This window comes from Erpetoichthys calabaricus, chromosome 3, assembly GCF_900747795.2.
Source record: "Erpetoichthys calabaricus chromosome 3, fErpCal1.3, whole genome shotgun sequence".
Classification (NCBI taxonomy): domain Eukaryota; kingdom Metazoa; phylum Chordata; class Cladistia; order Polypteriformes; family Polypteridae; genus Erpetoichthys; species Erpetoichthys calabaricus.
In genome coordinates, this window is record NC_041396.2 from 168850824 (window position 1) to 168868966 (window position 18143).

Sequence of the window (18143 nt, forward strand, 5' to 3'; positions counted from 1 at the left end):
TGAAACATTGAATATTATTTGAACTTCATGGCTGCCTACAGAGTATGCAAAGAGTATACAAAGCGGTAACAGGATTAAAAATGTGAAAGCAAATATATTATTTAAACTACCCAAGAATGGTCAAAGAAATCAATGATTATATGCACAGCCATTAAAAACGTATTTGACCCTTACCTGATACTGTGCATTATTGCATATTTTTATACAAAATGTAATCAGATCTTCAGTTAAACCTAATCCTAGATAAAAGGTATCAAGTGAGCCAATGTAACAACATTTGATATTTATGTATTAAAGAAAACTATCCAATACCATGGGCTCACCACCTATGGGAGGGGCCAAGGAGGACGGGTGCAGTGTGAGTTGGGTGGTGGCCGAAGGCGGAGACCTTGGCGGTCCGATCCTCGGCTACAGAAGCTGGGTCTTGGGACGTGGAATGTCACCTCTCTGAAGGGGAAGGAGCCTGAGCTAGTGCGCGAGGTTGAGAGGTTCCGGCTAGATATAGTCGGACTCACCTCGACGCACAGCTTGGACTCTGGAACCAATCTCCTTGAGAGGGGCTGGACTCTCTATCACTCTGGATTTGCCCCCGGTGAGAGGCGCAGAGCGGGTGTGGGTATACTTATTGCCCCCCGACTTGGAGCATGTTCATTGGGGTTTACCCTGGTAGACGAGAGGGTAGCCTCCCTCCGCCTTCGGGTGGGGGGACGGGTCCTAACTGTTGTTTGTGCGTATGCACCGAACAGCAGTTCGGAGTACCCACCCTTTTTGGAGTCCCTGGAGGGGGTGCTAGAGGGCATACCTTCTGGGGACTCCCTCGTTCTGCTGGGAGACTTCAATGCTCACGTGGGCAATGACAGTGAGACCTGGAAGGGCGTGATTGGGAGGAATGGCCCCCCCGATCTGAACCCAAGTGGTGTTTTGTTATTGGACTTCTGTGCTCGTCACGGATTGTCCATAACAAACACGATGTTCAAGCATAGGGGTGTTCATATGTGCACTTGGCACCAGGACACCCTAGGCCTCAGTTCGATGATCGACTTTGTGGTCGTGTCGTCGGACTTGCGGCCACATGTCTTGGACACTTGGATGAAGAGAGGGGCGGAGCTGTCAACTGATCACCACCTGGTGGTGAGTTGGCTTCGATGGTGGGGGAGGATGCCGGTCAGGCCTGGTAGGCCCAAATGTGTTGTGAGGGTCTGCTGGGAATGTCTGGCAGAGCCCCCTGTCAGAAGTAGCTTCAACTCCCACCTCCGGCAGAACTTCGACCACATCCCATGTTCCGTGCCTCTATTTTTGAGGCAGCTGACCGGAGCTGTGGCCGTAAGGTGGTCGGTGCCTGTCATGGCGGCAATCCCCGAACCCGTTTGTGGACACCGGTGGTGAGGGATGCCGTCAAGCTGAAGAAGGAGTCCTACAGGACCCTTTTGTCCTGTGGGACTCTGGAGGCAGCTGATAGGTACCGGCAGGCCAAGCGGAATGCGGCTTTGGTGGTTGCTGAGGCAAAAACTCGGGCGTGGGAGGAGTTTGGGGAGGCCATGGAGAACGACTTTCGGACGGCTTCGAGGAGATTCTGGTTCACTGTTCGGCGTCTCAGGAGGGGGAAGCAGTGCAGTGTCAACACTGTATATGGTGGAGATGGTGCGCTGCTGACCTCGACTCGGGACGTTGTGGGTCAGTGGGGGGAGTACTTCGAAGACTTCCTCAATCCCACTAACACGCCTTCCAATGAGGAAGCAGAGCCTGGGGACTCAGAAGTGGGCTCCCCCATCTCTGGGACTGAGGCCACCAAGGTGGTCAAAAAACTCCTTGGTGGCAGGGCCCCGGGGGTGGATGAGATACACCCAGAGTTCCTCTAGGCTCTGGATGTTGTAGGACTGTCTTGGTTGACACACCTCTGCAACATCGCATGGACATCAGGGACAGTGCCTCTGGATTGGCAGGCCGGGGTGATGGTCCCCCTCTTTAAGAAAAGGGACTGGAGGGTGTGTTCCAACTACAGAGGGATCACACTCCTCAGCCTCCCTGGAAAAGTCTATTCGGGGGTCCTGGAGAGGAGGGTCCATCGGATAGTCGAGCCTTGGATTCAGGAGGAACAGTGTGGTTTTCGTCCTGGTCACGGAACAGTGGACCAGTTCTACACACTTAGCAGGGTCCTGGAGGGTGCATGGCAGTTTGCCCAACCAGCCTACATGTGTTTTGTGGACTTGGAAAAGGCATTCGACTGTGTCCCTAAGGGAATCCTGTGGGGGGTTCTCCGAGAATATGGGGTACCGAACCCCCTGATAAGGGCTGTTCGGTTCCAGTACGATCGGTGTCAGAGCTTGGTCCGCATTGCCGGCAGTAAGTCAAACCCGTTTCCAGTGAGAGTTGGACTCCGACAGGGCTGCCCTTTGTCACCGATTCTGTTCATAACTTTTATGGACAGAATTTCTAGGCACAGCCAGGGCGTTGAGGGGGTCCGGTTTGGTGGACTCAGGATTGGGTCACTACTTTTTGCAGATGATGTTGTCCTGTTTGCTTCATCAGGCCGTGATCTTCAGCTCTCTCTGGATCAGTTTGCAGCCGAGTGTGAAGCGGCAGGGATGGGAATCAGCACCTTCAAATCCGAGACCATGGTCCTCAGCCGGAAAAGGGTGGAGTGCCCTCTCAGGGTTGGTAGCGAGATCCTGCCCCAAGTGGAGGAGTTCAAGTATCTCGGGGTCTTGTTCACGAGTGAGGGAAGAATGGAGCGTGAGATCGACAGGCGGATCGGTGCGGCATCCGCAGTAATGCGGGCTCTGCATTGGTCTGTCGTGGTGAAAAAGGAGCTGAGCCGCAAGGCAAAGCTCTCAATTTACCAGTCGATCTATGTTCCTACCCTCACCTATGGTCATGAGCTATGGGTAGTGACCGAAAGAATGAGATCGCGAATACAAGTGGCTGAAATGAGTTTCCTCCGCAGGGTGTCTGGGCTTTCCCTTAGAGATAGGGTGAGAAGCTCAGTCATCCGGGAGGGGCTCAGAGTAGAGCCGCTGCTCCTCCGCATCGAGAGGAGTCAGATGAGGTGGCTCGGGCATCTGATCAGGATGCCTCCTGGACGCCTCCCTGGTGAGGTGTTCCAGGCACGTCTAACCGGGAGGAGGCCCCGGGGAAGACCCAGGACACGCTGGAGGGACTATGTCTCTCGGCTGGCCTGGGAATGCCTTGGGATTCTCCCGGAAGAGCTAGAAGAAGTGGCCGGGGAGAGGGAAGTCTGGGCATCTCTGCTCAAGCTGCTGCCCCCGCGACCCGACCTCGGATAAGCGGAAGAGGATGGATGGATGGATGGAGAAGACTATCCAATACCATGTGAGAAAGCTAGCTGCCCCCTTGGACTTCATAATTAGTTATAACACTTTTAGTAGCAGTAAATATATCAATGTGTCTTAGGTAGATATTGATCGGTCTCTCACTGTGTTGTGGATGAATTCTAGTTCACTCCTACTTGCATAACAGTTTCTGTTCAGTTATTTATTTTGGATTTTCAGACATTAACTTGTCATTTTGTGTCCTGCGACACTTTATTGGGATTTGGTCTTGACTTATAGCAGTGACTGAGTGTCCCAGAGCAGGATCCAAAACCATGACACTGCCACCACCATGGCAAATGTAGGCAATTATTGACAAACATGAACTGAGCGCACATGGTCTGCCGCTTGCTACTTTATCATGGAATAATAATAATAATAATCATTTTGGCCTGTGTCTTCCAGATGTTGGCGTTATAATAATGGATTTAATTACAATAATACTGTACCTCACTCTAAAATGAAGTAAAAGTTTACATAAGAAGAAAAGGTTATGTAAGATACATATAAACACAGTACCAAGCCATTATACCTGAAACAAATTACAAATTCACCTGATGACAGCTTTTAACTGTTACAGAAAAATTATACTTGTTAATAATTCCAGTATGAAAAATATTACAAAGCCTGGCACTGTAACTCAGTGATTAACACTGCTGCTTTAATGTTCCATGGACCCAGGCTCAATTCTTAGCTTCTTAGCTCCCTGTGTGGATTTTAAACTTTCTCCACATGCTTACAGTGGTTTTCTAAAAATGCACAATTTACATTAATTAGAGACTGTAAATTGGTGTAGCTTGGTATGAATAAATGTGGGTGTGTGCTTGAGTGTGTCCTAGGAGGAAATGTAATCCCTTCCAGGTTTGATTGCTGCTTTATGACTATATTGTCAAGGCTAGCATGTAATTTAACAACAGCCAATCAAATTACATCTCTCCATTCATGATTATATCTGGTATATCCTAATCCAGGTAGTAGTAAACCAGAACCTGCAGGAAAATATTCAAAGTTGAAGATAGAACTGGAAGGGACACCAATGAATCGTGTCATGCAGATAGGCATTTTTAAACCTAAATTATATTTGAATTGCTTGTATTATGGAACATTTTATTTGAATTTTGTGGTTTTACAGCAGTGTAGAAATAAAACCAAATTTTAGATAGCAATGCTAAAGGTAAGGCAATACGCACTTGCTGGTCTTCTTATATTCATTCTATTTAGGGCTCTGCTATAATTTGCTTAGAAAATCTGCTTATTATTTGCAACAGTGGTTCAGTATAAACATTTTTTCTCCAAAAACATTGTATTAACTCAAAAAAATGTCTCACAGTTGAACATATTTAAGAACATATTTTTCCTGCATATAACATATGTAAGGATGGAACGTTAATGATCAAAAAGGGAGCTTCAATGAATTTTCACAACACTGTAAAATAAACAAAGTTAACAAAATCAAATTAAAGAAATTGCATACATCTGAAATTGTGGGTGTGAGGTTTTATGTGCAGCTTCCCAATTTGTTTTGTTGTTGCTCCAGTTACCCATTAATGAATCTTTACAAAATGTGTTATGTTTCTACAGTTAAAAGATTCCTTGTGTTCTCAAAATAAGAAAGTTTGCTTTATTAACAGCTGTTTATTTTTGAAATTTGTTAACTACTGGTGTATTGCACTTAGGCTTAACCTAGGTTTCAAATTTAAAAGGTTGTATTAAGGGGAAAACTAATAACATTCTTCCTGGTTTAACATTGTTTTCAATTATTTCTTATGGGATTATTTTTTCTCTACTGTAATTTTACTGTACATTGTATGTTTTTGGTCCATATTAGCACTGTATAACAGGGGGCTCTCCGCATTAAATTTTGAAAAAAAAATGAAAAGTATATAAACAGAAATAAGTGAAATTATATATAGTGTGGCGTGTGCTCATCATATCAAAACTATACCAGTTAAAGGCAAAGGAAAACTGAATACTTATAAAACCATTCCTTAAAACTCTTTTTGACCTTCAATGTACTGTATACTGCTCAATTAAATTAAAGGAACAATTTTTAATTCGAGTATAGCATCAAGTCAATGAAACTCCTGGGATATTGATCTGGTCAGTTAAGTAGCAGAGGGGATTGTTAATCAGTTTCAGCTGCTTTGATGTTAATGAAATTAACAACAGGTGCACTAGAGGGGCAACAATAAGATGACTCCTAAAACAGGAATAGTTTAACAGGTGAAGGCCACTGACATTTTTCCCTCCTCATCTTTTCTGACTGTTTTTTCACTAGTTTTGCATTTGGCTACGGTCAGTGTCACTACTGGTAGCATGAGGCGATACCTGGACCCTGCAGAGGTTGCACAGGTAGTCCAACTTCTCCAGGATGCCACATCAATACATGCCATTGCCAGAAGGTTTGCTGTGTCTCCTAGCACCGTCTCAAGGGCATGGAGGAGATTCTAGGAGACAGGCAGTTACTCTAGGAGAGCTGGACAGGGCTGTAGATGGTGCTTAACCCATCAGCAGGACTGGTATCTGCTCCTTTGGGTAAGGAGTAACAGGATGAGCACTGCCAGAGCCCAACAAAATGACCTCCAGCAGGCCACTGGTGTGAATGTCTCTGACCATACAATCAGAAACAGACTTCACGAGGGTGGCCTGAGGGCCTGATGTCCTCGGGTCGGCCGTGTGCTCACTGCCCGGCACCATGGAGCTCAATTGGCATTTGCCATAGAATACCAGAATTGGCAGGTCCAACACTGTAGCCCTGTGCTTTTCACAGATGAGAGCAGGTTCACCCTGAGCACATGTGACAGACATGAAAGGGTCTGGAGAATCTGTGGAGAACATTATGCTTCCTGTGACATCGTTCAGCATGACCGGTTTGGTGGTGGGTCAGTGATGGTCTGGGGAGGCATATCCATGGAGGGACGCACAGACCTCTAAAGGCTAGACAATGGCACCTTGATATATCCAGCATGATTTTTTTCCCATTGAGATCTGATGTGTTTTCAAAGTGTTCCTTTCATTTTTTGAGCAGTTTATAATTATCTTATCAGTTGTGGCTGACAAACTATAAAACCAAAACATGTAAAAAATATTTCTTTATGATGGAATGTGCACACTACTTTATTAAGCATCTGCTGTGTTTATTTTGTCACCTTCTCAATTATATCATATTGTATTTGAAATGTTAATCATTGAAAAGTGAGTAGTTCTGTGGCTGCTGTACATTTAAAGCAATATAGATTCAGTTCCCATCCTGGCTGCTGCTGCTGGTGTGGAAATCACACATTCTCCTTGTCTTTGCATGGGTTCTTCTTACAGCTTGTCAAAAGATAAGGCAGTAGACAACAAAAAGGTTTGGGGATGGCCACCCCATATACTTGAAAAGTGGTATGCAGAAAAAAGAAACACATCTTTACAGATAGGTGTCTGTTGTGATGTGAGATTTTACATATAAGTTGATAAATATTTTATATGTCTTTATTTGTAACTTAGGCAAAGCAATGTAATATTAGTGTTACATTAGTGAGAAGCACTCATGTTTACAACCCCTACCCCCAATCCACCAGGACTGAGTCTCTTTGAATTTTACGACAGAATTTGGAGGACGTGCCTCAAACCAGTTTGGCAAGTGTTTCTCTGCTAAAGTCTCTCTCTCAACCCCCCCGCAGGAAAGCCAGGCTGCCTAACTGCTAAGCTTTACCTTAACATATGGTTTTGGGGGCAGGTTTGAAGATGTTCTTTGCCCTATTGGTCTGAAGCATGGCTCTTTGGAATTGGCTTGTATCAAAAGACTTTAAGTACCATGGCGCCCTATTGGCTCTAGGGGTTGGACAGAGAATCTATAAATTTGCTTGCTTAACCTCGCACACATGAACTAATAAGGACAACACAATGAAGAGCATAGCTCGGCAGCCATATTGAGACAGGCATGTGGCCTGTTCTGAAGAAAGCTGACCACAAATGATGCCTTAACCAGAGACATTTTAAGTAACTAACAAGTCTGTGTGCCCCTTGAAACTACACATCAGCATTTAATCAGGTTGTATGGTTGCCAATATTCAAATGTACTTTGCATATTGTTTATGAATATTACCAATAATAACATTGTTTAAATTGTAACTTAACTCCTGCTTGTCTTTTACTACACCTAATTGCCTGAGGTTATAGATGTAGAAGGGAAGGTGGGGAGAAGCTATATACTATAATACCTTATAAACAATGGTTAAGTCTGGGAGATTTGAGGCATTCTGACAAAGGCTACATATTAATAATACAATAAGGGAAAGTAGAGTAATCTACCAAGACAAAATAGTGTCCAAAACAGAACTGAGCTAAAAGAATGAGTCTGGTCTATAAATATGGGTGAAACAGGAAGAGGTGGAATCAGGGAACCCAGAACAGGAACTGATGTTGTCTGTAGATGGGTTCTGGATACCAGAAGTGGTGTCATCAGAGAGTCCTGGAAGTGATGTCATCAGTGTGTGGACTGGAGGTGACATCGTTGAGGGGCTTGGTCTTTGGCTGGTCTGCAGAGGGACAGGAGGAGAAAGGATCAGATGACAGCACCATCCCCTGGTGCAACTGAGGAACAACATTATTTGAGCCCATAAACGGTCTCCCTTTGCATAAGTGTGTGACAAGCCAAAAGACACGCATATAAGCTTAACAGGTGTCTTTAAATACCTCAAACATTAGTGAGTGTGTGTTATGTTAGACGCAAAAAAAGTGGGTTTAAAACTTGGAGGAGTGACTGGAATAAAAGATATCCTGACTGATTTGTCCAGTCTATAACAGAGAAAATAGCAATCTGAATTGCATACTACGTCACCGACTCAAGTCTTGTATGTTCAACAATCTTATATTTCTGTGGACTGAATCATCTGACTCTTCTGTTCATTTTGTTGTAACATTTTTTCCAGATCATTTCTGTTTCTCAGGCGAGTGACATTTGGTATTTTTTACATCAGAGTAGTCATTTGGCTTACTCTGGTACACCCTGCTTGTTCACACGGTGGAGAGGGTATTATGTCTGAATCTGCTGAAGAACATTGTAATGTAAAAAAACACAAGTGCACCTGAGGTTGAAAAAAGATTAACTTCATACTGGTTGCAAAAAAAATTGTGCATGATTAATATGTTTTTAATTTCTCCTGTGTTTAAAGTCCTTTTTATTTTGCTTTTTTATAATATTGTATGATAGATAGATAGATAGATAGATAGATAGATAGATAGATAGATAGATATTTTTATCTTTTTGTATATGTTGTGTAATACTGTACAGTAGATACTGAAATCCAATTATTCATCATGACCTGGCATAATGAGAAAATATATGCTTTAGCAAAGGATATTAGATTCCTTTTTAATTAGTAATACGCCCTTTATGTTAATCCACTGCAAAGTAATAGAGCTTCCTGATAATACCAGCCTGTTTTTTCTTTGTTACGCATTCCACCTGCATAATGACAGGAAAATTTAAGATGTAAGATGTTTAGTTTTCCAATTAGATCTCCTGCCAAACTAGGTGTATAGTCACTCTCCTATATCTCCTTACCTCCCTCTTCTTGTTTTTTCAATAGATCCTTGGGTTTGTTATTCACTGGTAGAATACAGAAAGCCTACATAGCAGACTAACTATCCCTCAAGCTTCTGCTGTCTATTTTAAATACAAAAGTAGTTACTCATTGTGAAACACAACAGTTTGAGATTTAAACGTATTACTCCAGGATTGAAAAAAATGAATTTGTTATTGTTAATCCAGTCTTGTCTGCTTGTCTTCTCCACGGATTTACACAAAAAATATTAAAAGCCAAAGGCTAGTGAATACCATAGAACAAGAAAATTAGTGCACATAATAAGGCATCATTCAGAAATGGTTTAGATACTAAGAGCAGTATGATAAAACCAGAGAAGCAGCATTAAAATTGCTTGATAGTTTGCTGAATCATTTTATGTTGTGGACCAAGCTATTGCTGTTTTATAAACTGATTGATTAAGCTTCCAGTCTATTGTATACTTTAATTTAAAGTTTGAATATTAATCCAACTTTTTATTCTATAGCAATAAAAAAGAATGTGATGTTAACACCCACTATTAAACTTCTGGCACATTTGCAATTTTTGCAAGTCACTTGTATTATTTAGCACTTAACAGTCATAACACCACACTACACTTCTCATTGAAGCTATCACACTAAGATTGTTTCATCATTTGGGTGGGATCTCCAGTCGGGAGATAATTTTGAAACCACTTCCAGCAGATCAAAGGACTTTTTACAAAGGCATCATATTATTTTACTGCAACACAGGGTCCCTGTTTTTTAACTGAATTCTGTTGCAGATTGAAAACTATTTCATTTGAAATCTCAGAAATAGCACTGCAATGATGAGAAAGATCAGGGAGAGCATACCTTTATAATCAGAAGTGCTTGTGTACTTTGTTCTCTATCAGGCAGGTTCTTCAGTAAATTATCTTGCTTTCCTGTTGCTAGGTGACGTTATGCGCATCGCAGGAATGAGAGGGTCAAAAAGAGACGGCTTGTTATAGAACTATTCTCACTATACTGAGCACTGAACTTTTTGTTTTCTTTTACAGGGAATGTTATAGTTTACGGAAACACACTTGATGCTTATACCACTGTTGAAGCCCTCCTTTCACTTGGAGTAATGGGCTCTCGTATCCATCTAGTAGAGCCACCTTTGGAAACAAATGTAACTTGCTTCAACAACTTCACAGTGGAGAGTGCTGTTGATGAAGCCTTAAAAAAATCTGCCGTGACTGTCTATAAAAATGGCATACTGGCACAGTGGAATGATGGAAACAATCCAGAACCTATCATGTCAGCTTCTTTCACTACAGATACAAAGCCTTTCAAGCTTCCATGTTCAGTAAGTTTTTTATTCAATAAATGAACATTTATTGTTTTTCATTTTGAGAATATGGAAAACCTAGTGCAGAATAACAGGCATGTATATAACTGGTTTACTGAAGCTTCCTAAAACTCACTTAGAAAGTGTAACACTGTTTTTATTCAGTTTTTTAATATTCGGAGAATTATGGTTTACAATGGGTGGCACGGTGGTGCAGTGGGTAGTGCTGCTGCCTCTCAGTTAGGAGACCCGGGTTCGCTTCCCAGGTCCTCCCTGCATGGAGTTTTCATGTTCTCCTCGTTCCTGCGTGGGTTTCCTCTGGGTACATCCGGTTTCCTCCCACAGTCCAAAGACATGCAGGTTAGGTGCATTGGCGATCCTAAATTGTCCCTAGTGTGTGCTTGGTGTGTGAGTGCCCTGCGGTGGGCTGGCGCCCTGCCCGGGATTTGTTTCCTGTCTTGCTCCTTGTGTTGGCTGGGATTGGCTCCAGCAGACCCCAGTGACCCTGTAGTTAGGATATAGCGGGTTGGATAATGGATGGTTTACAATTATTTTACAGATTTTCAGGAAAAAATTATTAACCAGACCTATGAATGAATGAGCAGTGGTGTCTGTTCATTCAGTTCAATAACTGGATATGCCTGCATTTGTTACAGCCTGTTGTTTCAGTTCTGGGTGGAAAAGTGAAACCAATACTAACAGGATGCAAGTCCATCAGTGAGCAAATTCACTTAAATCAATTTAATTCAATTCAATTTATTTTTGTATATTTTTCTTCACTGAGTTCAGGCTCAGAGCACTTTAACAAGTTCACAGATAATATACAATTACAAATTTTACAAATTACTATTTACATAATACATACACATAAAGGTACATAATAGTTTAAAATTACAGTAAAACTAAAAACAAATTAAACTGATTAACAGAAATGGAATTTAAGGATACATTTACAGTGCTGTGCAAAAGTCTGAAGCACTTGTGACAAAATACTGCAAAATGGGCATGTTTTCAAATATAATGACAGGAATCGTTTTTATTAATTAATAAATGTCCTAGAAAATGCAACAAACAGAAAAAACACACATGAAATCATGATTTGGTTTGACTACCCTTTGCCTTAAAAACAGCAGCAATCAAGTTAGATCGCATTGTCATCCAGTTTCTGGAGGTACTCACATGGTAGGTTGTTACAAACCTCATGGAAAACTTGGCACAGTTCCACTGCAGACTTTAGCTGTCATACTTGTTCTGTCTTTGCAAGTAATCCCAGATTGGTTCCATGTTGTTGACATCAGTGCTCTTTGGAGGCAATAAGATCTCTTGCAGGATTCCCTGTTTTTCTTCTTTTGTGCATTTGGTTGTGTGTTTGGGGTCATTCTCTTTCTGCAGAATGAGGAATGGACTGATCAGATGCCTGGTTAATTGTATTGCATGATGGACACAAATCTCCCTGTACTTCTTAAAAGTGAGGAGGTTATCAAATTCCATTTGTAGAAATGCAGTCCCTGATCTGCAGGGAAATCCACCGTGCTTTACTGTTGCCTGCAGACATTCATCCATGTATCATTCTCCAGCCCACCAGTGGATAAACTACAGTATCTGCCATCTATTTGGCTCAGAAATTTCAAATTTTGACTCATGTGTTCAAAGCACCTGCTGCTTTTTTCTGCAGCACGTCCTTGTGTTTTCATATGTAGGTGAGGTGTTTGTCTTTATTTCTGCCTTAGAGGAAATGGTTTTTGGTCACAACTCTTCCATGGTGTCTTCTGATAAGACTTCTCCATAGTTGAGGGTACCTGGGTCTCAGTAGCTTGTGCCAGTTCTGAACTGATAGTGGGGCTGGACATCTTCTGACTTTGAAGGGAAATAAGCTTGTTGCGTTTCTTTGTTTGATGCACTCAGTTTCCATGGCTGACCACTGTGTTTATAGTCCTTAGCCTTACCCTTTTTTGTGCTTCTGCAGCAGAGCTTGGACAGCACAACTGTAAACACCAGTCTACAGTGAAATTTCCTCTTGGGAAAGACCTTAATGATGCAGGAAGACGACATTGTTTCTTGCTTTTGCCATAGTATAAATTGCTGTTTAAACCAGTACTTCTTCAGAAACTTCACCTTTTAAGTATGGGTATCCCTTGTTTTATTCCCTATTTCAGTTAATCTTTACTATTTACTTAATCAAGCACTGGGCTATATGCCTATAAAGATCTCACTGTTTTCGCTTGGAAAGTGGTCTATTACTATGTTAGTTTTTTTTTCTTCAAGGACATTCAAATATCTTGTATTGATTGCTTCACTTTTTGCAAAATGAAGCATTGTAACTCTAAAATAGACAGTTTTCTAATGACACACTAATCCAAAAGACATAAAATAACCATCTAAGACAAATATTTCTGTGATCTATAGAAAGCGCACAAGACTTTTGCGTAGTACTGTATTTTAATATTATTGTTGATATATGGCTAACATAACAATACCCACACTGAGTCAATTCAGAGTTACCAGTCAACCTAGTGTGCATATTTTTGGGAAATGAAAGGAGTACTTGCAGAGAATCCCTGCACATATTGAGTAAAAATGTAAATTTCGCAATGAGTGTGACTGAGCCAAGATTCTAAAGACTATAGAGCTGTAAGGTAGCAGCAGTAACTCATTTCCCAGCATACAACCATTAATGACTAATCATTAGGTCTTGAAATAGAACAGGTCCTACCTTTTTTTCTTGCTTTAAAGAAGATGTATAAGAGAAACTACACCATGAAATACATTTTAACAAAAAATTAGACCATCTAGCAAGTTCTTTCATAAACAAAATATTTCTTACTGAATAAAATAAACATGAAAGTACATTATAATGAAGACAACCAAGAGGCCATACACCCATTTCCTGAAAAATTATGGGTTACAAGGGCCAAAGCCTACCCTGGCTAATTCAGACACAAGGAAGACGTTAGTCCTGGAGAGGATTCTAATATATTTCAAGGGACATTTATTCAACACCACTTTCACTCACATTGGGACAGTTTTGAATTACTAATTAATCTAATACTCAAATCTTGACATGCACAAAAAGAAAATATCTGTAGAAAACCCATACTCCACAAATACTGTAAAAATGCCCCAGGGCTCAAACACAGTCTTGTAGAGCTATAAGGTAGTACCACTAACCACTGAGCCATCATTTCACCTAGGGAAAAAAAGTGCATCTTTTTAATACAATTCAAGCAAATTTTACTAACATAACATTAAAATCATGGTAAAGGAAAAATAGTAACTAAAGGACATTACATTACCCATAACAATCAACATGATGTTAAATGCAACATTAATTTAACCTATACTAATGTAATTTTAAAATTATAATGCAAGAAAAATAGTATCTGATTACCCAAAATAATCAACATGTTAAATGCAACAATAATTCAATAAATAGTAATAAAGACTCAGTGGTTCAGTTTCGAATTCAATTCATGCTTTGATAACATTTCAGTATCAGAAACAGTAGTTTGTCAGCCCCTATTTACTTAAAATATCCAAGATGAGATCTAAAATTCCCAAAGTAATCCTGTGTTGTCAGGTACAATATTTAGTAACTTATTCCAACTATATACATTTCTTCATGTGCAAAATTTACCCTTAACCAACCTCCATTTCTCTTCTTGTTAAATGTATTTGAAAGTAAAACTTTTAAATATATTCAGCATTAAAACACTTATTTTATGCTGCTTGTGAAAAATTACTTGCTGTACATACTAACAACAAATCTTGTACACTTGTCATTAGGCTTCCATATTATCAGCCATGGAAAATATTACCTTTGTCTTCCATCCAACTGTCACCATACCTCTCTCATTTCACTTTATTAAAAATTAATTTATAATACTCTTATAATACCATTACATCCAAATATTGCACACATCTTTCTTCCCTCTGAAAGTGGTGTATTACACAAAAATAATATGATTGCATCATAACTCCAAAATCTTATCACAGTACATATTTTTGTTCCAAACTTAAAGCTGAATGAGAACACCATCAAAACCTTAAGAGTGATCTGTGTGTCGGTTTCTTCCGGGGATCCTTGCAAGGTATTATAATGTAAACGGATGACACATGTGGACTTGTAATTAAATAAACTGGCTAAAAGTAGCATGTGTTCTAAGTTTGATTATTCATGGCAGACAGACAGCAGGTAAGAGGCAGTAGTTACATAGGCAAGTGACAGTACACCACCAACAAAAAAGGATAGACATAGCAGAGTTGAAAATATACAATATAGGCAAGCTATCATAACACAGGAGACTTGCAAAGTACTACAGAATTGCTTTCTGAAGTGAAAGTGAAGACTCAGTAATGAGTAATTTTTAAAATATCAATAGTTTGCTGATATACTAAACATAATTAGAGTGAACCCAGACAGGAACACTACCTAACAAAAAGAGATGTGGTTTGTTAAGAGTGAAGGTGGTTATAAGTCAGAATAAGCATATAGCATCTATCAACATGCCCATTCCAGTCACCACCAAATAAAATTCAGTCCCTGTGAGACACCCCAAGTGTAAGAAACAGCAACCTGTCTTAAAAGAAAAACAGATGCCATCACACTGTAATGGACTTACAATATGTAGGAAAATTACAGCTGTATAACTTTTAATAAGAAAAACTGTACACAGTAAAACAAAAAAAAAACTTTACATTAATACAGTATGGTTATAATTCACTGTTTTCACGTTGACCATACTCTAATTATTTTTATAATTGTTTTTGTGACATATACAAACATGTCTGAAATTGATGAAATGTGCTGGGAAGAGATCATTTTTGAGTTTACAAGTTTTTCTTCATTAGTGAGTCAAAAGAGAAGAGCATCACTGCACAACTGATGTGACTTAGTAAGAACACCTGCCTGTACTGCTAGGCACTATAATTCAGCTTTAGTGTAGAACCAAAAGAACGCTAGTATCAAACTAAAAAAACATTAAAAAATTAATATTCTATCTATTTTCCAAATCAACTAATTCCAGTTTCAAGACTAAAAGAAGCCAGAGGAAAACTCAGTATTGTTGGGTGCAAGGAAAGAATTCACCTTGAAAAGATTGCAAGTCCATTGCAGGACACACTCATATACACACGTCCACAGTATCTAACGCTAGGTAAGCGTAGAGTCACCAATTAGCAGGTGAAATCCCAAACCTAAATGGGAAGAATGTGAAAAATTCAAACAGGCTGTATATGCCATCTAACTATTCATCTATTTATCAGTTGTTTAAAATTATTTATTACTAAACATCTCAAGAACATTTTGTGAACATAGTTATTGGCTTATTTTATTTGCTCACTTTTGTTTTATACTTTAATTATAAATAGTTCATATTCAGTTGTTTTGTTAAAAACAAATAAACAAATATTTTTGTAAGCATAATGTATCATATTTTTAAATAGCACATTTTCTTTTTACATTTTTTTCTCCCAGGTTTTCATTAATTTTTACAAGAAAAAAGTTGCTTATGAAACATTCAAAGCTATAAATGATGCCTGCTTGGTGTATGATGGCAAGCTTGTGATTGATTCCAATTTCCACACCAATGATCCAGCAATCCGAGCTGCTGGTCCGTTAACAAAGTTTGCACAGCGCTATCATGCAGATGGTTGGTCTCACAGCATTTTTAACTCTAAAGAGGTTGGATACCAACTGGCAACCATACTGCTTCCTTTTTTCGATCCCACTCTACCAGTTGAAGACCCACCAGAAGATCCAGAGAGACTTATCCCTATGTATCCAGTCCCAAAGATCCAAGGTATGATAGAAATATGTTCAGGAAGTATAAACAAAAAAGATTCTCTAGTTTATTTCAGCTACATCTTTTATATTCATATTAAACATATTTCACTTATTATTTGGTATATGTGCAGTCTGAATATAATTTATGTGTAAATCACTGATGTATTTTGTCTGTGTAAAACAGTACAAAAAGGATACAGTGGGAGCTTTATGTGAATGGATCTGTGTGCAGACTCTGTATGCGTGTGTGTGTGTGTGCAGACTCTGTATGTGTGTGTGTGTGTGTGTAGGGTGAGCCTATGAAACCAACGCATGATGTTGACTCCGGCAGCATGTATTATGGGCAGCAGGTGTTCATTCAATGAGTTATGTCAAGCAAAACAGTGTCTTGATGGCAATCAAGAAAGACAAGGTTATTTAAACCAATCTACTTCATCCTGTGTATCAATGGGTGCTAGGAGCTAAAGCCGGTAGTTATGTGTTGTCAAAAAGAAGACTGAATCTGTGAAAATGACTACCAAGGTGTTGAAGCTCTAAATGAAAGTGCCATTGTATCTTATCACCATTGCATCTTTTTTCTTTTAGCATTTATACTGTAGCCAACACAGTGAGTTGCAGACTAATCACTAAATCCTTTATCAAAATTTTATATTACTATATATAAATACAATAATTGTCATCTGAAATTTACATGTATACTTGTGCATTTAAACACATAAATAAAGGCTACAGTTTTCTATTTGCTGCTGTGCAAAATACCCTTTTAAATGAGTGATCTTTTACAATCTTATACAATTAGACAAAAAATAATGCATTTAAATTGATAAATTCTTCAAAAAATGTATTCACAGAAAAGTAATTTGCAAGCAAAGGTAAATATTTCACTAACTTATTGACTGAATGAATCTCCTTTACTTATTGAATATTAACGTGGTTTTTATTACCTTCTATCAGGATGCAAACTTCCTGGTGGCTATTACTACCTCCATGTGGCAAAGCCTGGACTTTCCACACCTCTGGCAGCACAGATGTCTCATGCAAAATATGTAAGTATGATATTCTACATGGAAAACAATTAAATGTCTTAATACATGTGTATGCCCTTTGCAGTTCTTTAGTAGCAACTAAAAAAACAAATAATGAGAATTAATCAGTCAACAGAAATGGCAAAATATACCATTGTGTAAAATTACTCTCACAATGAAAACTTTCAGAATATGCTCACATTGTTAAGTAACATCATTTGTTAAGTAACACACTGATTCCAAAATACTGAAATTAGCTCTGAGGGCAAGCAGTCAAAAAATGCCTCAAAGTTATTGAATCAGGGGCCGTTTTAAAGCTTGGACACAAAATCATGGAATCTAGCCTGTGTGCATCCTCAGCAGATAGTCTGGGAATAGATTGGTTTACAAAAAACAAAAAGAATTCTGCAGAAGGTTTAGAGTGTTTAAGAAAAGGTTCATGATAGAACTCATATAATCAGTTATTAATCTAGGGGATTGGTGGTGTAACAACTTGATTTATTTTTAACATCTGCAATAGATACAAATGAATCACATCCACTCAGTCTCAGTGCCAGCAATTTACTAGGCCTTGTATTGGAGACATAATAACGTGTATGAGTAAGTTGAATCTCAAAGCAAAGAGTTTAATTCAGATCTGACAATGGATATCTACTGTTCCTAATCAGAATCTACCACACGGGGCACGATTCCTACAGAGCTGAAAGATGTGTTCAGATTCATTTACTTTAAATCAGTGTATATGTGCCTTTTAGTGCTGCAAACGATATTAAGTCACAAATGCCACTATTGACAACCAGCCAGATGTATGCAGTATCTTTAATGGTGTTGAGTTTATTGCCAAAAATCATCTAACATGACTGCAAGTTTGGCACAAAACTAATATCCCATAGTTAAAAACAGGACATCTCCTGCCTCGTACATTTAACTTGTGGGACATTTTCTCTTGAAAATGGCACCATGCAGGACAGGCAAGAATCAACTGTGCACAGATAAAAAAAAACAGTTTGAAGCAACAATCACATAAAAAGAATTAAAAAACAATAAAGCAAAAGATAACTATTCTGTATTCCACAACGTAATAAGAAGTACTACACGTGTGGTGCAAGCAGTACAAAAGGTTTAGCTTGTTTTTTTTTGT

The 18143-nt window shown here is 39.4% G+C and overlaps 1 protein-coding gene across 1 annotated transcript in view; it reads left to right on the plus strand.

Moving 5' to 3' along the window:
• Positions 1-18143, plus strand: part of cfap61 (cilia and flagella associated protein 61) — a 208715-nt gene that overhangs the window by 151118 nt on the left and 39454 nt on the right. The window contains exons 20-22 of the mRNA XM_051925561.1: positions 9921-10213; positions 15669-15993; positions 16932-17023. Coding sequence (XP_051781521.1) covers positions 9921-10213; positions 15669-15993; positions 16932-17023 — 710 coding nt within the window. The remainder of the gene's footprint in view (positions 1-9920; positions 10214-15668; positions 15994-16931; positions 17024-18143) is intronic.